At 40.4% G+C, this 23,543-nt stretch overlaps 1 protein-coding gene across 3 annotated transcripts; it reads right to left on the reverse strand.

Moving 5' to 3' along the window:
• Positions 1-1,995: 1,995 nt before the first annotated feature.
• Positions 1,996-21,202, reverse strand: CDC7 (cell division cycle 7). Of its 3 annotated transcripts, none has more exons than XM_033151614.1 (13): positions 21,088-21,202; positions 20,561-20,621; positions 19,632-19,714; positions 15,175-15,258; positions 13,494-13,629; positions 12,636-12,729; positions 12,407-12,549; positions 11,400-11,649; positions 9,694-9,789; positions 7,706-7,878; positions 6,575-6,657; positions 3,715-3,864; positions 1,996-2,567 (listed from the first exon to the last, which is right to left on the reverse strand). In XM_033151614.1, exons 3-13 carry the CDS (start codon positions 19,705-19,707, stop codon positions 2,182-2,184), a joined length of 1,671 nt encoding a protein of 556 aa, XP_033007505.1. In that variant the 5' UTR covers positions 19,708-19,714; positions 20,561-20,621; positions 21,088-21,202; the 3' UTR covers positions 1,996-2,181. The 3 variants fall into 3 exon arrangements, with proteins under 3 accessions (XP_033007505.1, XP_033007504.1, XP_033007506.1); XM_033151613.1 differs by having other exon boundaries at positions 20,557-20,621; XM_033151615.1 differs by having other exon boundaries at positions 9,694-9,793; positions 11,566-11,649; positions 20,557-20,621; positions 21,088-21,199.
• Positions 21,203-23,543: the final 2,341 nt, after the last annotated feature.

A 23,543-nucleotide genomic window follows, 5' to 3' on the forward strand; every position in this document is an offset into this window, starting at 1 on the left:
TGGGTTTCAGGACTTTCTGCAATCAATATTCTGACATCTGCAAACATTTATCTCTAACAGCTGGTGCCAAAAGCAGTAAAACACACACACACCAACAACTTACCATCACTCTTCCAAAGATCTTGATTCAAGTATCGTTCCATTTAGAAGCTGCTTTTCATCTGCAGTTTTGTGCAATTATTTTTTTCTGTACCAGAGACCTTATATGGAAAAGGTTTTGATGCAAATGTTAAAAAGTGTGGGAGCATGTAATTATGTAAAAAAAAAAAATTAAGCTTGCAGACCCATGTACTTACTCGAGAGCAAGCCCCAAAGAACTCAATGAAAATTACTTCCCAGTAGATATTTATAGGACTCTGCCATTAGTATTCCGTATTAAAATAATTTTAGGGGGAAATCGTGAGATAACACAGAAGTTAAATGGATATATCTTTAGTACAAGGTGACAAAAGCTAGACATTCAGAGGCCAACCTCTTGGGGAAGCAGAAAATCCACTACTATGGTATTCAGTTCTGCCAATTAGTGCTTATGATGTAATTATTAGCTGATCTTACATTGCCTTTAATGTAGTGAATGATGTAGCTTTAAAAGAGGATTTGGCAAATTCATGAAACATCAAAGCTATCAATGGCTCATCAAGGTGGTTGTATACTATCTCCAGTATCAGAGGCAAGATGCCTCTGTCATTTACAGTAGGACATTTGCTGGCTGGGCCTGTCCTTTTTTCTTTTCTTTTTTGCAACCAAAGAACAAAAATAAGACACACACACCCCCAATCCTGTAACATATTGTTGTGCGATAATATCCATTTTTTATAGTGTATGAAATATAAGTTTACTTTTGGTCATTCTAGGAAAATCAAATTGTTCTGACAATCGTACACATTATACAAATTAACGTAAGCTAGTGCTCGACAAGCAGAAAAATAAACAGGTCTAGCATATGTAGATATCACGGCACACAGTGCGGAGCAACTGGCACCCATCTCAAATGCTAGCAGAGCAGGGAGTAAAGGTGGAAGTTTTCAGAGTACAAGAACACAATCCACATTTTCCTTAAACTCCAAAAATTCGGGGGATAGGGGCAGGCAAATCTTTATGGCAAGCACTAAGCCTTATTAAGCTGAATGGCCATTTAATTATATGAAAATTGTTCAGTCTTGATAGTGACATGGATAGGGAACAGGAACGGCTGGCAGGGAGGGGCAACGCTGCAGATCTGTCCAGCTGGCATCAGAAATGCTGATGTGGGTGAGGCAAGGGAGCAGCAAGCTCAGAGTGGCATGGCTGCACCAGCGGGAGTGGCAGGTTGGCTCCACCAGGGTGCTGCAACTGCCCTGTCCTAACCACCATTCTGCCCGAAATGTTCCAGTAAGCGACAGAAATGCTGAGGCCGAGAGGCCACACCTGCAGAGGCATCACTCCCCACCTGCCAGCTCCTGGAAAGAAGGGAAACGTGGGTCTTTTAAGTTGGCTAGGATTGGACACACTAAAGTAACCATGTTCACAGCTGCTTCTCGTTCCACCTAAAATGCATGCATTCAAAAGCTGTAGTCCAAAGCCTTTAGAAACTACTGTTGTGGGATCTCAAAACTTCAGAATTCTCCGTTTCTTCCTCCGAAGAGAGAATGTGTTTTGATGACTAGGACAAGTTTTCAAGTATACTTATCGGACTGCGAGCCTAGAAGTACAGCGGTGATCTTTTCTCTATCAGTCTCACATTAGCACCCTTCACATAGTAAAGGCACATTTGTACAGGTATTAGGAGCTGATTAAGAAGAAGCGGCGCTCCTAGAAGTCAAGAACGAGGCAGCCCAAAGGAAGCCCATGCAGGTCTTGTGCCAAGGCCAGACTGGGACCACTGTGGGTTGCAAACTGGTTCATGGAGGTTCAGTGCATCTGCAGATTGCACCATCAGCGACACAACAAAATTAAAATTATTTAGAAATATATGGAGTAAGAGCATGGGGAAAAATCTGTCCCAGTCTGTCTTTCATTTGGACTTCAGTATGTTTAATAGCTGACAAGGTTTTTGTTTTGTTTCGTTTCCGCAAGTTGGATGTAGCTATGAAGCAATTTAGAGGAAATAATGTCCCTCTAGGGATTTTGATTTCGTTTAAAGATAAGGAAACTGTGACTTCCAATGCTTCTGGTGGTACAGAGCCGAGCATCTTTTCACTGCTAAATATTTTTGAAGAAAGGATGAAGCAAGGCATCCTTTGCAGTTATTCTTGTAGCAGGATTTAGGTCTAGCAGTTTATCCAGAAGATCATAGGCTTCGTCAGGGACTTTGTCCCATCCCAGATTAGCTGGCTTTTCAGAAGTTCTAATAACCAGGCCATCACGTTCATGACAACTTGGCTTCTGATACTGTAGGTGCTTTTTAGATGTCTGAAGTGCAGGCTCTGAAATGTTGAAGATTTCAGCTTGTAACGCAGGTTCCTGAGAAAGGTTGATCTGCCCATCACCTGTCAAGACGTCAAAGCTGGTTTTGCTTCCTCTCAGCCTTTCACAGAGCGTTCGTAAATCCTGCGCTGGGATATCTTTACTACACAGTATTGATTTACCTGTGTGAAAAGCACTGTGGTTAGAATGGGTGCTCGACAGCTTTCAGAAGACACATTATAAAACTGTAACACAGGCAGTGGATGCACACATACAATACGTTAAAACAGTACTGTTGACCTTTCAAGAAACATAAGCTAGTTGTCACTTAGCAAACTGGTTTGCACTTAACATTAAAGCCATAATTTTAAATAAACTATGGCTTAATGTAAATGTGCAGTGTGCTGGTGAATACTGTTCAAATGTCCCCACTTTATCCCTACCTGTGCCATGCTTGGAGGAAAAAACCTGCATCACTGGCTTGTCATTGCATGTGTACCAGAGCTCATTGTTTTCCCCAAAACCATGAACAGAAGAGGCCATGGGTTCTGCTCATGGTTTAAAATAGAGAAAGAAACCAACAAGAGTGGGCTTGCACACAACATTAAGCCAACACTGTGAATTGTTTCCTGCAAGCACAGCACGGGACATAGGAGCCAACTCCTAGGGGCTGTGTAGGAGTAGGGGCTGTATCAGGAGTAACAGATACCAGATAAATATTTATACGATGATGCATGAAGGAATAACTTCTGTGAGGAAGTTGTGGTGATGACAATGAAGGCGCTAGCAGCTATTTGCTGGACTGCCTTCAAGTCACCAAGGGATGAGAGGTCAACTGTCCTAACAAGTGCCAGGACAAGCACACAGGGCTTAGAAAAGGAAGTGGCAAGAGTCCAAGAAGGCAATCAGGCCCATGGGAAATTTGCAGGGGACAGTCTAGGGCAGGAGGGATGAAAGAGGAAATGGTACAGAGGATTGAAGCAAGAAGGTAACTATATGGGAGATTTTAGGAGAGGAAAATGGGAAGAATTCAGAACACTGAGCAGGACCAGGAGCTGCTGCAAAGCCGAAGTTCATATATTGATGAAAAACAACCAGACACATCTTTGGTAGCAATCCTCTATGTCTATAAAGCTTAATTTCTACTGGGATTATTTAAAACTAACGAGGTCAGCCCGATTCTGGTGTTTAGACCAATAAATTCCAATGCCATTCAAAAGTCTCTGGGAATATAAACACAAATTATCTACAGAAAGAGGATGGCTACAAAACAGTCTGAACTTACACTGAATCACACACACACACACACAAAATACAAAACCTGCACACCAAATGTTTTAGCAGCTTGAATTGTTTCCCTGGATCCACGAATAGTCATAATCTGTGCCAAAGCTGTTAAATCATCACTCGCTTTGTAAAATGGATACCGGCCACTCAGCAGAGAAAGGAATATGATTCCTGCAGACCACATGTCAATTGCTGCAATTAAAAACAAACTTCAGTTACAATTACTTATACTGCCAGTGTGTTTGAAAGACTGAGTAAAAATCGAAAGCTGATCTTAATTTACATTTGCTCATGACAATGATAACTGGTATTATAGAAAGTTACTTTCAGAGTTAGACTTTCTGCTCAGCATAAAACTGCTCCATTTACAAAATGGGACTGCTGTTATAAAAGAACAAAGTTAATAGGATTGCCATATTTCAAAAAGTGAAAATCCAGAAACAAGAGCCAATTTCTGAGCCAACTGTATGGAAAATCAGCAAAAATGACACTGCCAACATGGGCTGCCATACATCCGGATTTCCCCGGACATTTTGCCGATTTTCGCCTGGACACTGCTTCCAACTACAGTATTCCGGGTATGTCTGGGACATTCCAGACGTATGGCAACCCTAAAGTTATAGCTGTTTTTTGCTTTTGTTAATCTCAGTAACAACTGCAGGTGCACTGAACATAGCAGACTCAAATAGATGCCTGAACTGAATCAGAAAAGCTTTGAATTTGTCTGAGCCAAATCAGGCTGTTTCATGAGGGACCACATTGAGGTCTCAACCGAATCCTGTGGTTGGTGCGTACCCCTAAACCAAAGTTTTGCATGTATGGGCTGCTTCATTCACTTCAATGGAAACGACAGTTCTGAACTCTTAGACATACCCCCACATAAATGGGAAAGCACTTGAAAGCAAGAGCCCATGGGATCCATTGCAATGGACAAAGTATATGCTCTAATTTGCCATGTTGTGCCATCATACTCTATGGCTATTATCCCAAGGTAAGTATGTCTATGTCTCACTGACTTCAGTGAAAGAAAGCTAAAAGTGCATGCTTACAACTACCAATGAAATCACGTCAATGGAACTTGAATGTGCTTAATTTTTGCTAGTGCTGTACTGCCATATGGTTACATCTGAAAAGCGAGATGAGCACCGCATCCCATAGTCGCCTTTGACATGCGAGGAGTGTTGATGAAACATATATATTTATAAGTATGATCAACATCAAAGAGAAGAGGTGGAGTAAACCGGTGTGGCAAAGTGGATAGGGTTGGAATAGCTTAGTTACGGTTGCCATATTTTGAAAAGTGGAAATTCGGACACAAAAGCTGTTGAGCTTTTCTTGGCAAAGATGTTGAGATTTTTTTTGTGAAATTAAAAAAAAAATGAGTTTTTGAGCTATTTTTAATGGAATCCATCAAAATCAACACTACTGGGCTGCCATACATCCAGAATTAAGGCCTGAATGCTGGCTATGTCCAGACGTATGCCGACCCTAGCTTAGTTGAATCTTTTCAGGTCCACATCACACTTGCTGCTAGACTGGGATTTGCTGAATTGCTGCTCGCAGGACTGAACTGGTGAGGGAAAGTTCTGGCTTCCCAAGCAAGGGAAGGTTCTGTTCTGGCTTCCCATGCCTACCCCCAAACCTTCCTGAATGCCTCTTTCTTGGGGCCCATCAGACTGTAGTTGAAGTAGTAAGGGTGCAGAGAAAAACCATTAAAAGCAAAACAAAAACAAAGTCCTAGACTTCACAGACCTTGGCTCTTGCCTATTAAACAGGACTAATCTGGGAGGGCAGGATGTTTTTTCCCCTAGCAAGTCACTTGACCATGCCTGCCAGTCATCATGAGCAGATTTCCATCTGCTTAAAAAGATTAAATATCTAATGTCAGCTTTTTCATGTAATCTTTTAAAAAATCTGCTGCAAGCATATTATGTTAGTTATGCTTGCTCTAAAAGAATACAAAGATGGATATGATCTCTCACAATCCCTGAAGAATAAGCAGTGGGGAGGCATTAAAAAATTCTTCAGCTGACGCAAAACCCTCAGTGTTGGAACTTTCTGCCCACTTCCCACCATTTAAAAGAGAAATGCTGCTAACTCCTAATATCATAGTAAATATCTATGTCCTTCTTCTTTGGCAATAACTTGTCTTCCATGAATATAGTCTTAACAGTGTGTGTGTAAGTGACTGTGGAGGCCAATTCTGGATCCACACGTCGTTCCACAGTGGGGACACAAGTTTCCGGGTGAGATTTGATAACGGTGAGGATTCCTCCTTTTAGCTCTTTCGTCCCGAGTTCGTGCTACTTCGAATTCCATGACACCTTTAGTAAAAGTTATTCTCCAATTGAAGCACTCGCAGGCTAGTGTTTCCCAGTTGGTGGTGTTTATAGTATATTTTGGAGGGGTTTGCCCTGAGAGCGTCTTTAAACCTCTTTTGTTGTATTTCACTTTCCATTCCTAAGTTGGGAATAGAGTAGTTGCTTTGGGAGACAATAATCAGGCATCTGAACATGACCAGTCCAACAAAGTTGATGTTGAAGAATCATTGATTCGACACTGGTGATCTTTGCTTCTTCCAGTGCACTGACATTAATTCACCTGTCTTCCCAAGTGATATGTATAATTTTTCAGAGACACCGTTGATGGAATCTTTCAGAGTTAGAGATGGCGTTTATAATTAGTCCATGTTTCACAAGCATAAAGTAAAGTTGGTAGTACAATAGCTATCTATGTTAGGTATACACCTAACTTATTTTTATTTCAGGTAAGAAGCTTGGAATAAAGAAATGTGTTTTATAATAGCTTTTTTTTAGATAACAGTCCAACTACATACAGTCTGGAAGATCTATAGTGGTATCTAGTGCATGGAAATATACATTTTCAATTTGTTATACTGCACCTGTAGTTTGATTTGGAAACTTGGTTAACACTTCTGGTGCTCTGAATCCTGGTGTACCAGCCCTTGGAGCAACCTGCTGACGCCTTGGGGATTAAAACATGAAAAGCACATTTAGCAAATAACAGCAGAGTTTGAGCTTTTTGGGGTCAGACAGAAAAGAAACCAATCACTACGACTTTATGTGGCAACATGAGTAAGCATTTTGTAAAGTAATAGAATGCCAGTCTCATTAATTCCTCCCGATGAGATGGCTGCAACACCTTTCAAATTTAGAACTGGAATCATATTCCTCCAGATATCAGAGACTGAGAACTACGTGTGTGCAGGGGATTTGCAGCTAGCTGCCACACCATGATCACAAGGAGCTTGCTTATGCATGCAGATCCCATTCAATCTCAGATGGCTAGCAGGGCACAAAACACCAGAAGTACATCTTCAACTGTTGCATGTTGCCAGCAGATATCTTTGACATAGTTATATACCACTGGTCTCCGATTAGCTGAGTAGAGAGGACCCCCTGTTTTTCAAACAGCCAAGTCATGAACCCCCAACTTTGGAAAATTTTAATATCACTATGGTAGTTTTTGTCACATGAATGGTGCCATGGACCCCTTGAGTGGCATATGCAGACCCCCTGGGGTCCACAGACCACCAATTGGGAACCACTGACCTCGACCCATTTACAAACCAAGGCATAACAACCGGCCCTCTGAAACTGTGACAATACATTGTGCTTCCAACTCCAGTGAGTGTTCTATAACACTGGACCAGCTTTCTGGTGTTGGACACAGTGGAGATTGTGTCACAGAATAGAGTTGAAACTTAAGAGGGATCAAGTGGTTTTCTGCAGCCTTGCACAGAAAGTGTTGACAGTATTATAAAGAAAACCTTCTGCAGAAAACATTTAAACAAATGCACCAAGTCAGAATTTGTGGGTGCTGAAAATCTAGTTGTGAAAACAAACACCTGCCTAAAATAGGCTGCCCAAAATGAGCTTTTGGAATATTTATCTGCTGTTGCATTGCAAAGATCTAATATTATCTTGTGCTTCACTAAACATGGATTAATTGGACAAACGTTTTTTCTTTAATCATTTCTTGCCAGCAATGCGATTGCATCAAAGCTAATTACCTTGAAAGACAAACACTGCAGACTCTATCTTTTGCATAACAGTCACAGGTCACATTAGTTGGACAACTGCTGGCAGCTTTCTTCACTAAGCCATTAGTCACAGCTGAAGTTGTCTTCTTCTTCGCCAATAATTTTCTAGCTGCAATATCTGTCACCCTAGGCTGCTTTATGAGCTGCAATATAAATTATATTTTTTAATCCAAGACACATTTAAACACAATTTTGACTCTAGCTGCCCTCAAAGACGTAAAAGTTCTATTAGGTAGCATTTTTAAAGGCAGGTTGCCAAATTCATACTTGTGAGCGTTAAATCCCAATGGCTATTAAACCTAACAAGGTATTATAAGAATTCTAATTTAGTGGGTTTCAAGGAAAAGGTATAACTTGTGTTAATATCTAGAATACATTAATATTATAAAATTATAGAGATGTAAACTCTAGGCCAGAATCTGAACAAAAGGTTAGTCATTTTTACACTAAAGGGCTTTATACAGGAACCAGGTGATGCTCAACAGAGGCTGCTGCCAAAACCAAAAATCCAATTTCAACTACAGTGGTACCTCTAGCTGCGGACACAATCTATTCTGGAGTGCCGTTCGCACCCTGAAAGTCTGCAACTAGAGCAGTGCTTCTGCGCAAGCATGGAGAGCGATGAGTGCTTCTGCACATGTGCGAAGCGCACAGAATGCTTCTGCATGTGCGCGAAGAACGCGTTCGCAAGCCGAAAAGACACATGAACCTAACGCAACACGAGGTATGACTGTACCACTGTCCCTCCGTAATGTTCTATATTACCCGGTGCCACTGGGGTGAGTAAACACATGACCTGGGAACTTACATGTTATGGAGAAAAGTAGGGGGAATTCAACACAAAGCTGCCATTTTGTGGGCATCTGACATCAAATCTATTTCAGCGCTATATCTGTGGCAAAGTTGTCTTGTTGCTTTCAAAGGGACTAAAGTGTGGCCAGCTTTTTCTGTGCTGGGGCACCATGCACTGATAGATAGAGACGAAAGGGGGAACTAATTCTCTTACAATTTACAAGAACTTTCATACCTCTTTGCTTAGAAGCAATTCTTATTCATTAGGTTAGCGATCATTGAATATTATTCAACAGAAATACTGATGCTCCTGTATTATCTCCAGTTGTCTACAAAACACCTCTCTCTCCTCACTTTTCAGGCCATCAAAGTGTGTCTAATGGCTAATGTTGTTGTTGATAATAATAATAATAATAATATATTTATACCCCGTCCCCAGCAACTCTGGGCAGCTCCCAACAGAATATTAGAAACATGATAAAAACATCAAATATTAAAAACTTCCCTAAACAGGGCTGCTTTCAGATGTCTTCTAAAAATCAGATACAGTAGTTGGTTTATTTCTTTGACATCTGATGGGAGGGCGTTCCACAGGGCAGGCGCAACTACCGAGAAGGCCCTGTTCAGAAGGCCCTGTTGAGCCATGTGGACAAAAGGGATGATAATCAAACTGCATGTAGGCTAGTAACTTTTGTGTACTCAATTGCAAGACTGTTCTACTGCAGAGTAAAAACAGTCCTGACAAAGTTGCCCAATTCAGTTCAGCGGATCTGCGCTACTTTATATCTGCGTAATACCTAGCAAAGCAGAGCAGGATTATTATTAGACCTTTCGCCTCTGTGTTAAAGGGCACTCACAAAATACCGTTTCACATGCCTGATCGTTCTTAGCTAGACAAGTACATTGCTTGAACAACAACAAAGCTACAAAGAAGAAAAGGTTCCAATGAGAAGACACGCATGCTGCAAGCACATCTACTGGCTTTCAAGCGGTTTGGGTAAAAACCACCACCAGAGTAATACAAAATAGGCATTGTGCCAACAAGTGCAGTCCACATTCCACATCTGCCTAGCAAACTTGACCTATGTAGCCTTAAAAAACGATAAACACTGAACGTGCTGCTGAATATGCAGTTGATTTATCTGTGGTTAACCAGCAATGCTTACTTTAACTGTGGAATTGTCTTGAGACGCAGAACTGCGGACATTAAAATTCCTCTCCCCAAAGACAGAGCGTTGAACGTGAAGGCTCTCAAGCCCCTCCTGCAATGTCAAAAAGAGGACAATAAGGATTCCATCTTTAACACACGGTCAATTGTGGCATGGCTTTTAAAAAGCGAGATAGCGCAAAAACAAAAAGCTGTATATAAGCTCTCTCACGGGACTAATTTACTGCAAAGAGAACACAGTCTAGGATGAATGCTTCTCATCCAGATTCACAGTAGTCCTCCAGCAAGATTCAGCTGGGTAATGCTACACTTTCAAAAATCTGATATATGACTTCAGAATGTCCTGACAATTTGGAGAAAGGAGGCTGAATTTTATGCCGAGAAATATTATTGTTGAGATAATGGAGCTAAACTATAAATCTAAAAATTTAATCTAACATGGTGACAGAATTAGCCCTCTGCAGGGGAGAAGAAAATTCATTTGGGGAGTGAATCAACTTTCTAACTGGCATGTAAATTCTCCTTATATGGAGATGCTCAGTCAGTTAAAAGGGCTTAGCAACACTAAACACACAACGGCCCTGACTTTCTGATTTCCTAACACTGCATTTGTGGTTTTATACATGGATACACTTCGACCCCCCCCCCCCCCACCTGCTCAATCTACTGAACTAACAGATAAGGTTGATTCCCCCACCACTGCTCTCAGTTCAGGGACGGAAGAAAGTTAGCAAAATCAAAACATTCAGTGTCATTCATAAACATCAGCTTGCACATTAGGGGCTTACAGTGTAATCCTAAACACGTCTACTCAGAAGTGAGTCCTAAATGAATTCAATGGCACTCCTAAGTTAAGTGGGGCTAGGATTTCAGCATTAGGAATTTTTTTATTGTCCTACGCATACTTGCTTGGGAGTAAACCATTTTAAACTCAAGAGGACTTACTTATGAGTAAACTTGCTTAGGACTGTATTACAGTAGATCTACCAACAAAGCTCTCTTAAAAATAATCTTAGTAAGATTATTTCTAACCTTAGACCCTGATTTTGAAAACAGTTTAGGATAACTGATCTGAAATACATACAAGGCTACAAGGAAATTCTAATAAAATGTAACCTGGAAAATTCATCCTGCTGCTCTAATTTACACTGACTGGACAAGCAGCAAGATAGTTAAACATATCAAAATGCCAGCATATTCAGAGTTAGTTTATTGACTGAAGATGGCACCTGGGGTTGGCATCTCAGTGCAGGTGTACTCTTGTCATATCTAATGCATCTTGTCATGCCTATATCCAGTCTTCCCACCATTTTTAGATGGCAAGAAGCTACAAGTGATTACAGCTCTCCAATCTGCACATGTACACTCAGTCAAATGTAGTGCACCTGACTATGGAAAAATGTTTGTGACAGCAAGAACCAGCCCCAGGATTTTAGTCATTCCTGCAATAGCTAGTCTGGAATAAAGTCTCTTGGGCAATGCCCTCATACAAAAGTTGTGCAAAAACCATTGCCGCACAGAAACTAATTCCTATTTTGTAAGTTAGATGGAGGGGTTTTTTTGGGGGGGGGGAATTCTTTACATAAGCACAAAGATTTCGAAAAAGGAGATTGAAGTTTTATTTTGGTACTACATCTCCCCCTGGTGGATGAAGCGGCTCATTAAACGAATTCACGCAACAAAATTAAGGAAGAAGCACAGAACCTTTCTTTTCTGTCCTTGTTTAATCTGTGTTTGGGAAAGGGAACAAGGCCTTTTATTAGCTGTTCTTGCAGCTGGCTGACGAACTAGCTGCCTAGGTGCTCTAGCAGTATCTGAAACCTGGGATCCCAAAGTTATCTGAGGCTTATTCCATGCACAACTTTCCTGTTGGGCTTCCGACTGGATAACTTTGAGAAGTTCTATTTTTGTGTCAGGAGTTCCTTGTGCCAAACCAAAGTCGACCAGGGCATACCTAAAAGACAATTTGAGAACACACAATTTGTAAACGATTTAATACATACCTCAGCTGCAATACTGTTATGTTAGAACCCCATGAGCTTTAGCTGCTATCCTGAAGGAAGTTTGGTTGTGCTATAGCAGCATGTAAAAGGGGTGGCCTGCATTCCTGTGTTCCGAGGATTTTAATTCTTTTTTTAAAGTGCACATAATTTGGCTCCTTAATTGGAACAAGGGAGCCCTCTCCGTTTTGACAAGGTGCATTATCTAGACTAGAGAATACTACTAAAGAAAAACAGGAAGCAGCAAACCCTCAACAGAGGCTATACTAGTCTCTCTCTCACTGACTAGGGTGAGAAGCATCCCTGCATGGTCTTATATCCTACAGAAGATGTGACAAATATATATTTCAGACCCATTGTGAGAGCCCCCTTTGACAAATACTTATAAAACTTTGGGTTAGAGGGGGGCGTTCAGCAGAGAAACAGCAGGACATATTTAACTCTTTAATTACTTTCCCCGAAAACCCCTAGATGCTTCAAATACTGGTCTGGACCTGGCCTGACAGGCAGCGCATGGTTTAACGCATTCTGTCTCTCCCATTGTAAAATATGCTATACTTAGCAGCAGATCACAGCCCTGAGCTTGGCACTGAACATCTCGTATAGCCTTTACATGGCATACTGCTGGACAATGGGAAATGGCAGTTTGTTATGCTTAAGAAATGTATTACTACAGAAGATCATAACAGTGTCAAACTTGGGCAGACGTACCGTTTCATTTGCCTGTTGTACAAGAAGTTACTGGGTTTGACATCACGGTGAACAATGCCAAAGTAATGAATACGCTTCAAAGCTTTGAAGAGATTAAACATATAATCTCTTACTTCTTCAAAGGAGAGAGAGTTCAAGATGTCCTGTAAGAATGCCAGAATAAATAATTGTGCAGCAACTTGCAATTAAGCGTGTTTAGTTCCTATAATACAAGGGATTTGTAACTCACCAAAAAGGATTCATGTTCCAGGTATGGCATAACAATAACCACATGATCGTTTTTTCTAAAACAGTACCTAACTCCCATGACATTATCTTGTCCCCTACAAGGGAAAAAAAACATACAAATCCTCTCATTAAGCCCATGTATTCAACATTTGCTAGCATTATTCTCTCTCTATACTCCATTTCTTAAAACCTTTCATTTAGAAACAGTTACCTCTACAGTTACCTCTAACACATAGTTACTAATCAGTACATAGGGCTATATGTATGCTATGGCACAGAAAGAGTGCAGAATGCCATATTAGACGGATGTCAGCATTCACTCCCCTTGAGGTAGAGCATAAATTTTAAATAATGTAATTGTAGCTCTGAAGATGGGCTCGGACAGTTATGTGGGCAACGCTGGCTGATACTTTTTTCCCTGTGATAGGAGTAGCATTGGTATACAGTGCCCAATATATCTCCTCGTCATGGCAAACAGAAATAAAAATGGTGATGCAAATTAAAATGAATTTCAGCATGAACTGTGTAAAAAAAGCGAGTCATGCAATGCAAGCATTTTCAAAATTACAGAGCCTTGATTTGTGAAGGCAGTAGGATTTATGACAGATTGCATTAGCAGTCCCCTTAAATGGCACACTAAAAAAGCTTAACAGCCCTACATCGTAACATACTTCTCTAGAAAACTGATTACATTATGAGCCACATTTGATGTGTTGTGAGCATGGGCCCACCACATTATTAAAATTTCAGGCATGTTCCTCTACAGGTAGGCTTCCTCAGATCATATAAGGCCATGTGACCAGGCTTCAAAAAGCGATTCTCCTGTAAATTTAAGAACTTGGTACATTTCTGAACCTACCCTGCTGTTATAAGACACTGAAGTTCAGCAGCAATTCGTACAGGATGACTGGTAGGAATCAAATGCTTCAAAGCCACTTTTTCTTCATGGCCTCCTCGTAGCTGGGCTATGGCCAGGTAAACAGAACTAAACGTACCTGCAAAAAGGCAAAATTTCTTTAGTATACATTGAACTTTCATGAGCTACAAGAGAAAGCAAATTTCGTGTAAAGCAGATCTGCTTCCATGCTGACAGTCCACAGTTCCATAAAGCTACAATTGGGGTACATAATCATGAGAGCAGCGGTATTTAGAGACAAGACTTTGTGAATGTTGTGCTGTTAGGGGAACAAGGAGAAAAGAATATAGAGTACTGTTTTAAGTGAATAGTTACATTTTGAATAAAGGTATTTCAGAAATTCAGAGCGATCATTAAAAAGGAATACCATCTGATAAGACTGAATAATTTATCTGTTGGGTTAAATGTGACAAGAGATTCTCAAGCGGGGCAAAAGCTTTACAAGAATCTTCAAAGGGAGTATCTTGTGGAGAGGTAAAAAAAGGTCTTTTCTTATTAAATAAATAAAATAAAATATACTATGTGCTCAGTCCATTTGACACATTTGCGTAGTCCAAAGCATTTATTATCACTTACAGGAAACTAGGCTTAGAAACCTCTGCAGGACTGGAGATTCTGATAACACAAAGTTCTCAACCGTGGGGAGGTTTCTAAGCACCAGAAAGGTCAGGAGTGGAGCACACCAGGACTATTGAGGGTGGGGACAGCACACACACACACACAATTTCTACATACTTTACATCCTCAAACATTCTTTGAATGCCTGGACAGGGCTAAAGATTCCACTCCAGCAAAAGATGTATGTTGACATTAAATATTTTTTTAAAAAAAATCAGTTGTGGGTTGAATTGGTAGCACAATGCAGTTAGGTTGCCAGACAACTGTCCTTCTCCTATATCTAGCACCTGTTGACTAAGTAATTGAAAGCTAGAAGACATACTTATCAAACAGAGGAACCAAGATGCTCCCACCTCCCTCCAGAGTTGTTGGCACTTCCTCTTCCCCATGTTCATCTAAAGAGATCTTTTTTAGCAGAGGTAGTGGAAGATAAGGGAGGACATCTAAATAGAATACTGGGTAAGATTCCAAACAAGCAACCATTCACATATCCTGTTGCTGCTGCTGGATAATGTAAAAAAATGATAGCAGGCACGAAGCTGGATGCTTTGCAACCATATGCATTTTTCCAGACATTCTTCTCATGGAACAAGCATTAGGACAACCATGTGGTCTGGCCCTCAAAAATGACAGATGAAATGGTTAAGCCTGTTTCTGGACCATAGCACCTCCAACTGCAAGTGGGGGCTCACACGGGCTCATGTGTGGCTGAATACTCCACAAAAAGATTCCCTGAATGCCCCCGCACACACAAACTATTCCCTGCATACAGGGAACTTTTCTGTATGAATAAGGATACAGTCACACAGGCTCCCACCAGTGGACAGACCGGGTGGCATTCAACTAAGTTTTATTTGGAGTACATCTACTGAAATTAATGAACATGACCAAGTTGGGTCCCTTAATTTCAAGTCTACTCTGAATAAAACGTAGTTGAATACCACTCACAAGGACACGTTAAGCAACATTTTCCAGGATAAAAAGCAAGAATTATCATGATTATTACCTTCACCAATTTTCCCCTTAATTCTGAACACATTTGCAAGCTGTGGCACCGCTTGATAAAGCTGTTCAATATCTGTACTTGCTCCTGTTGAGAAATTAAAAAACACACTTTCTCATTAATATGTTACATATCATTATTGCAAAGTGAACACTTCAATAGTGAAATTAAATATTAGCATAAACTATCTTAGTCCTAAACAACCCAATACTGCATATAACACCAATGTTCCACAACAAATGTAACTGATCTGTAGAAAATGCAACCTGAAGAAAGAGGCAATGCATGTGCATTGTAAACAAGGAAAATCTTTAATAATAAATTAAAGTAAATAAATAAATGAAAAGTCTCCCATGGATTATATGGATACGTGACTTTCTCTTAAAAATAAATAAAACTGTTACAACACTTCTACTACATGCACATTCCATTGGAATACTCATCACACAGAACAAGAATGTCAGTGGCTGACATCTGAAAATAAGTGGCCAGTTCTATTCCATCAGTACAGCTCAAGGCACATGCTATATACCTCCTGTTATGTTGGGAGATGCAGGAACACGAAACATTCCTCTGGTATGCAGAACAAACAGTAATAATATTAATGCACAGCACAATCCTAAACACAAGCAAGACCAGAGTTCAACAGGGCTAAGTGCCAACAGGTAGGAACCCTGACTGGGCAGCAGCAGCATACTGGCTGGATGGAAGGTTCGGGGCATGTGCATCACTGTTCCAGTTTGTAGTTGCCTGATGCCATAAAATGATAACAATGGGGCCAGCTTGGACCCTCCCTGTTTTGGCTGGCAATACCTGCATCCCAATTCAGCAGGTGGGAGAGGGGAACTCCAATGCCAGCAGAGAATGCTGTGCTGGGAAGAGAGAGACCTCTACCTAATTCAACCCCAGCCCAGTGTGAAGTGGACTTTGATCACAGCCTATGCGCACACAGGACCTTATTCTTAGTGAGCTCTACTTGACCGTATATAGAAACACTATAGCATACTTTACTCAATGAGTACTCATGGCACCCACTTGCTATATAGTTCACAAAAATACCATTAGTTAGGAGTTTGCTATGGTTCAATAAAGAGGTAGAGAAAATAAAAAGCCCTTTGCAAGTTGCAAATAGCATCAATTAATTTTTATGAAAGACAGCACAGAAACGCAAAGGAGTGTTAATTACATCCAATCAGTGCACGCATTTGAGCTGCATTTTTCCTCCAAAGAGTGAATCAATGTTTAAGATTATTTTTTTCTATAGTCTGATTAGAACTAATTGCTTAAGAACCTACAGGTGGGGTCTCCAATGTGGCACCTGTTGGCAGCATAGCACCCCAAGAGTTCTCCCTTGGTGTCTTGCCAAGGCCCACTGCCCCTCCCAATTTTTTACGTTTTTAAAACTATGATTCTTTGGGGACAGGGTTCAGGCCTTTTTTGTCTACATTTCATTTGCTCTGTATGTGAGGATGAGGGTTTTACCAGTTTTTCTTTTTTTGCCTTCCCACCTTGCGTTGCAATAGTCTATATTCCAAGGATATACTATTGTGCTTTGGTCCAAAATAGCAGGGTGCAATGGCAACAACTTTTTCAAAGCACTTCTATGAGCTATCAGGTTGGTAGATCAGATTACACTAAACAACATCTCTATTGTCTATGTTACCAGCACACAACAAACTAACCATCAAAGGATGTCAAGGACCAGGCTATGTCAGTCACTAAAAATATTTTCTAGAGACAAAAGGTGGGCTTGGAAACAAAGCAGGCAGCAGATTTGCACTATTACCTAGAGCTGTTGAATTCAAAAGTCACTGCTTTTCATACTCTTTATCACTAGATGGCATGGCAAGGATGTTATATTACATTTTCTGCAAAAACCAAGGCAACACAAACAAGGTACCCTAATTCTGTTAGACAATTGTTCTGTGTTACATGACTGTTCCCTGTAACACAACTAGAGCAGGCTAACCTGTGACCCTACCTATGCTGTTGGGACTACGAAATCCATCATCCCTGTCCATTGACCATGCTGGCTGAGACTGATGGGAACTGAAGTCCAACAACATTAGAACAGCCTTGCTCGACCAGGCCAGCAACCCATCAAGTCCAGCATCCTGTACTCAGGAGTGGCCAACCAAATGCCGTGGGAATCCTGCAAGCGGGACCCTGAGCACAACAGCACTCTCGCCTCCTGCTGTTTCCAGCAACTGGTATTCAGAAGCATAATGGCTCTGACCAGGAGGGCAGAGTGGGCCATCAACAGCCTTATGCTCCATAAATTTGTCTTAAAAGCCATCCATAAAAGCCTCCTTGAAAATCCCTCTTAAAAGCCATCCAAGTTGGTGGCCATCATTGCCTCTTGTGGGAGCAACTTCCATAGTTTTTAACTACACACTGTACTTGCTTTCCCCGTTCCGAACCTTCCAATATACCGATTCAGTGGAAGTCCATGAGTTCAAGTCTTATGAGGGAAAAAAAAATTTCTCTGTCCTTTCTTCAGCCATGCATAATGTTATACAGTGGTGCCTCGCAAGACGAAATTAATTCGTTCCGCGAGTGTTGTCGTATAGTGGAAATTTCGTCTTGCGAAGCACGGTCGGAGGAAGCGCGGTTTTACGTTTTCGTTTTGCGAGTCACGGCCATAGGAAAATTCGTCTTGTGAGTCACCCTTTCGTCAGCGAATGCCTTTCGTCTAGTGATTTTTTCGTCTAGCGAGACATTTGTCTTGCGATGGACCACTGTATATTTCTATCATGTCACCTCTTACATGAATTTTCGCACAACCAAGAAGCCCCAAATGCGGCCAACTTTCCTCATAGGGTGGTTGCTCCACCTCTTGATCATTTTGATTAATTCACTACGCTTGGAGGGCCACAGTATAGCCACCCCTGGAATTGACATTATTCTTTCTAAAGCTCAGAAAAATGCTGTAACCCTGTTATCTTACTTTCATACTGTTATTTTACAAAGGGCTGTTGGTGTCATACCAATAGGGTTTAATGGAAAAAATATCTGAAATAAAAATATACATATACTATGTGTGTGTGTTAAGGGCACGGGTGGTGCTGTGGTCTAAACCACTGAGTCTCATGGGCTTGCCGATGAGAAGGTCAGCGGTTTGAATCCATACAATGGGGCGAGCTCCCATCATTGCTTTGTCCCAACTCCTGCCAACCTAGCAGTTTGAAAGCACACCAGTGCAAATAGATATACAGGTACCGCTGCAGTGGGAAGATAAACAGTGTTTTCATGTGCTCTGGCACTCGTCACAGTGTCCTGTTGTGCCAGAAGCGGTTTAGTCATGCTGGCCACATGACCCGGAAAGCTGTCTGTGGACAAACGCCTGCTCCCTCGGCCTGAAAAGTGAGATGAGTGCCGCACCCAATATTCACCTTTGACTGGACTTAACCATTGAGGGGTCCTTTACCATACCTTTTTACCTTTACCTTTAATTTTGGTAAAATATGCTTTCATCTGTGAACTACTTGAGAGTCAATGAACATGTTCATTATACTTAACCAGCTGAAAGCTACTGAAAGTTGTTTAATCTAAATGCAGTGTTCCTGTTCTGAGGCTTAGCATTCTGTAATGCACTGCTCTTTTCCACAACAAATCTATTTTTGATAAGCCAGGCTAATCCTGACCCGCTTCAAAAGATATCACACACATTACATCTTCAGCTGCAGGACAATGTACACATTTTTCGCATCTGCTCCCCCTTAAAGGACAGCTTACTCAGTTGCCTGGCACTAGAGCCACCGGGCAGTCTCTCACACTGTTATGAAGTACGCTTTTTATCCTCTGTTGGGCTGCTGCAAGCCATGTCCACAATTACTCCTCACGCCCCACAAAATTGTGAGTTAAAGCTAGGGGCCGGGATCCAAAGAACCAGAAACCTACATCTGTTATGTGAGACTTGCATTTCTCTACCAACATCCCTCTATTCTCTTGCTTTAAAGCAAATTGCTTTTGAAACTGAGGGGCATTTCAGAAACAGGTTGTGATATAGGGATCGGATGTTCACCATCAAAAAACCAGGCAGGCTAGTGCATGCCCCTTGCATGATCCCAAGCAGTTTCTTGGATCCTAGCCATAAAAACCTAACAAAACTCTCTCTCTTTAACCTCCATACTGCTTTCGTCTAGCTTGAATGAGATCAATTATTTAAGAAAAACAAGTTTGGCTGGAATTCAAAACAAGAATAAACCTGTACATATGAACCAACCAAGTACATCAAATGCCCAACTTCTTTCTGCTACAAGTTCCTCTGTAACAGCATTCACCAGATCGCTTCTTGGCTCTGATAAAGTTTACATCCATTTATCATCTTAAGAGAACCTAGCAATCATAGCACAATACCAGGGTGCAAATGTGCAACGATACGAAGACAGGAACAGGGAACGGACAGAGGAATTAGTGATAATATTGCAGAGGACGATAAGATGTGTGACAATGTATACCTGACAGTTTCTTGCTGTGGTCGTATTTCATACGAGAGTCATCACAATGCAAGGGAGGGTGTTCATCTGCATCCATCACAAAACTACAAACAAACAAACAAACAAACAGGGAAGCAATGATAACGAAGTTCAGAATAAGCAAGCTAGGCTTCTTTTTTTTTTTTTTTAAGCAAGCTAGGCTTCTGAGGACTAAACAGGTTCAAACAAGTCTGATCCCTTCCAGCTACATAAAGAACAATGGTGTTGTATGAGAATGATAGTCTGTACTGTACGGTCTGATCCTATGCATCAGAAGTCACTGTAAGGTCAGTAAGATTTACTATAAAGTGTGCATAATACCTTAATCAAAACTAACAGTCCTTAATGAATATGGAAATATATTTGCTTTTCTATTCAACAGTAATTAAAGAGATATTAGGAATCAAACTTTTAACCAATTATCAGAAAGTATTGGTCAAATGTTGATTTTTCATAAGGATAACAAGCAATGCACACCAAATTTTGAAGAGCTTCCCCATCCTACTAGCTAAATATAGTTTTAAAATCACATTAGGAGACATTAATGGAAAATATGCAAGTAATAAAAATCCACAAAATGGTCAGATTCTAAGCTATGATGCGCATTAATGGCTGTATGTACACAAGAATTCTTCCATGGGTAGAATTTATTTCCCACATTTTAACTTCCTTCAAAATGTCAAGTAGATGTCACCCTCCATATCTGAGCAGTGTTTGCAATTATTCATTACATTTAACACCTCCAATTAGGGTGGAATTGAGAAGCTGATCCTGAAAATACGTGCTATTTTTATTTAAGTATGCACATGCACAAAAAGCTCGAAATTGCACATTAGGAAATATTGTTAACAGAAAGCTGCCAATTACTCAAAATTCCCACAGATAACCACAAATCTCTTTTAACTACGTACCCTCACATCGGGGTGTTCGGACCATTCAGACTTTCACAGGATGTTCTCGTGTCTTGATAACCTAGAACACATTAAATGGTGTTTAAGACAGTGGTGTGCAGGCATTGAGAAGATTAAGAGGCCATGTGGCAACCATTTTAAAAATATCCGAGGGGTTGACATGCAGGTAAGCAAGGCAGTAGCTTCAGACAATTCACTGGAACCTATCTATTGGGAATGGCATAGCTGCATCCTGCTCCACAGATTCTGCGTTGCGCTGAACTAGATGATGCCAAACCTCTCTTCCATCTCTTAAGATCCTATGATTGAAAACAGCAGGCTATCTCGCTCATTATCTAATCACTTACAGCAGTTAATTCCATATACTTCAAAGGAAGAATTTTACTAGCACAGGACACAGCTATAGCACTCCATTCCTGTATTGATGAATAATTGGATTTGTTTTTACCAATAGCATTAAAACATTGTTGTTTGTGGATAATGAATATCTCAGGAAGCATATGATGAAACAAATTCCTTTACCGTACCTTTCATTCTACATACGGCTCAGACCCCATCACCTGGAAAGCATCACTACCCAACAGCCATTGGGAAGATTTTATGCAATGACTTGATGGGCTCAGTTGATATACTAGTAGTCAAGTGATTACATCACAAAGGACATTATCTTAACTGTAAATAAAAGACACACTGTCAAGAGTAGGACTCAGTTTGAAATTTCATTTAATCAGTGGACTTGTTAGTCCCATTAATTTCAATTAGTGTACTCAAGAGTATGACTTAACCCTTCATTTTTGACTTCAACCCTTGAAATCTGAAGATTGCATTTTTACATACAATGGGTTTATCTTTTTTATAATGGCTTTTATAAACTGATGGACTTTACTCTGATGATTTAAAATTTTTGTGAGTGATTAAGTTCTCAGCTTGGTAAAGTTCTTCTAATTTTATTTTGATGAAATTTTTCAGGAGAGAGTTTAACATAAAAATTTACTAAGCTATGTTTTTTTTAAGTTTGCTGTTATATTATTATTTCTGGGGGAACTGAACCAGAGTAATTAAAAAACAAATTCTGTTCAGTTACTGGAATTTAGGGAACAGGCTTCTATAAAATAGCTGGTAAGATTTCTCTTATACTCGGACATACCTATGTATTCATCTTTGGATAATGTACCATAACTACATCTACTTTTTATTCATTGGGGGGGGGAGGAAACTTATACCAGACGGGAGGCATTTCCATTAGTTAAAAACCATAATAAAAGTGATAGACTGAGCTTAGCTGCATAGCTTTGCTGATCCTGCAGCTTTTAGAATTCTATTATTATCAAACATAAAAGAATTTTCCCACTACTCAATGGGTCTTGAATCCTCGTCTCTGGAGGGCTGTGCAGGCCTTCTGTATAGGGAACCATAAAGGTGCTGCAGTTTGAACTTCTCATCCCTCCTTTTTTGTACTGCACTCCACAACAGCGTCTGTGCACAGTCCATAGCTTAAGGGGGCTTAAAGCCCTTTGCATGAAGAGATGCCTGGTAACTGGTAGCATCATTGGGACAGTTGTTGCCTGTGTCACAGAAGCAGATGGAAGAATAAGCAGGAATGTGTGGTGCCATCATATGCATTGTGATGCAGGGAGATGCCCTTGGGGAATCGTCCCATCAATTCATGGGGTTCTTCTGTGTGCTTGTGAGTGTTCTCAACAGCACAGACTTTGACTAATAGGCACTGGAGATGCTTCCACAGATGTTAAGGGCATGGTTGCTCTTTTGGGATATAGTGGTCACTGACTCAAGTGTTGTAGCAGACTTTCCCTCCCTTTCACATCTGGCCCACAGAATCACTCAGTAACACTCAACTGCAGGCACAGGGATATGGGTTCCCATGGCCAAGGGGGAAATTGGTCAAAAGAACCTCACCCCTTCTATCACCCCTTTTGGCAGGAAGGTAATTGTAAGCTTAATTAAAAGGATTCAAAGCATCAAAGTAATGCAGAACAAAACAGAGTTTAGGAGCCAAAAGCAAAGCTTACAATACAATAAGTATTTCAAAGAATGATTTGAATAAATGTCATTTATATCCTGAAATTCTGATAAGCCATCATTCAATAAAAAAATCAAGAAACAGTCAACAAAATGACTGCACATACAGTCTTTTAAGCTCTCTTTATTTCAGCCCACTACAAGCTTGAACTATTATTGACCATTTTTAACAGATTGAGGATTCCAGCATTCAGCTAATTGATTGCAAGAATATAGAACAAAATATGTAATAAGAGCTATGTAGACTGCTTTTGAAAAGAATGTGAAATATCTGCCAAAGTATAAAACAATATCAAATTCAAATTAGACTATTTTTTTTCCTTTTATCAATATTAGAATAGAGATGAAGGGCAAATTTTAATACCCTTTGAACAATTCAGTAACTGCAGTTGAGTCTTTGTATTTTCTCATTTCTTCTTGCTGGACAAATATACCCATCTATTATAGCTCAAAATGTGGAAATCATAGTTCCATGATCATTGTTTGAGCTCTATCAAATCATTGGTCTGGAGAGAAGAACAACATCTGGGGCTTGTCAGAGCAGGTTAACTTTACAAGGTAGCTCCTTGTAGCAAGACTCCTGGTCAAATACAAGCCTTCCACTGCATTTAAACTGAAGGTTGCAAGCATAAATATTAAAATAACCAAGCACAAGCTACCTTAAACTTTGTCGTTTAGTTTGTACATGATGTGAAACTATTTCTAAAAGCACTGAATGGAATGCCACCCAACATATGGAATGCCCAATACTCTCTTTTTAAAGTCATTTTGAATTTACATACTGTATTGATCTTAAACATAACTTTAGGTTATTTGTTAGCCTTTTGCCATGAAGCCCATACAGTATGGCATAGTAATTTTAAAATTTCTTAATTGTACCACATGCTGATCTGATACACAAAGCAAAGATGGGCTTTGGTCAAAGCAAAATATTTGCTGTGCT

This window comes from Lacerta agilis, chromosome 6 (genome assembly GCF_009819535.1).
Source record: "Lacerta agilis isolate rLacAgi1 chromosome 6, rLacAgi1.pri, whole genome shotgun sequence".
In the NCBI taxonomy this organism is placed as follows: domain Eukaryota; kingdom Metazoa; phylum Chordata; class Lepidosauria; order Squamata; family Lacertidae; genus Lacerta; species Lacerta agilis.

What these genes read in the sequence shown, in the direction of transcription:
- CDC7 (XM_033151613.1), bottom strand. Translation starts at nt 20,585, where the DNA reads ATGGTCCGAACACCCCGATGTGAGGGTAC. An exon ending in TACAACAGGCAAATGAAACG is followed by an intron (nt 11,650 to 12,406) that starts GTACGTCTGCCC and finishes ATTGTCTTTTAG; the next exon opens with GTATGCCCTGGTCGACTTTG. An exon ending in AACAAGGACAGAAAAGAAAG is followed by an intron (nt 9,790 to 11,399) that starts GTTCTGTGCTTC and finishes TTGACATTGCAG; the next exon opens with GAGGGGCTTGAGAGCCTTCA.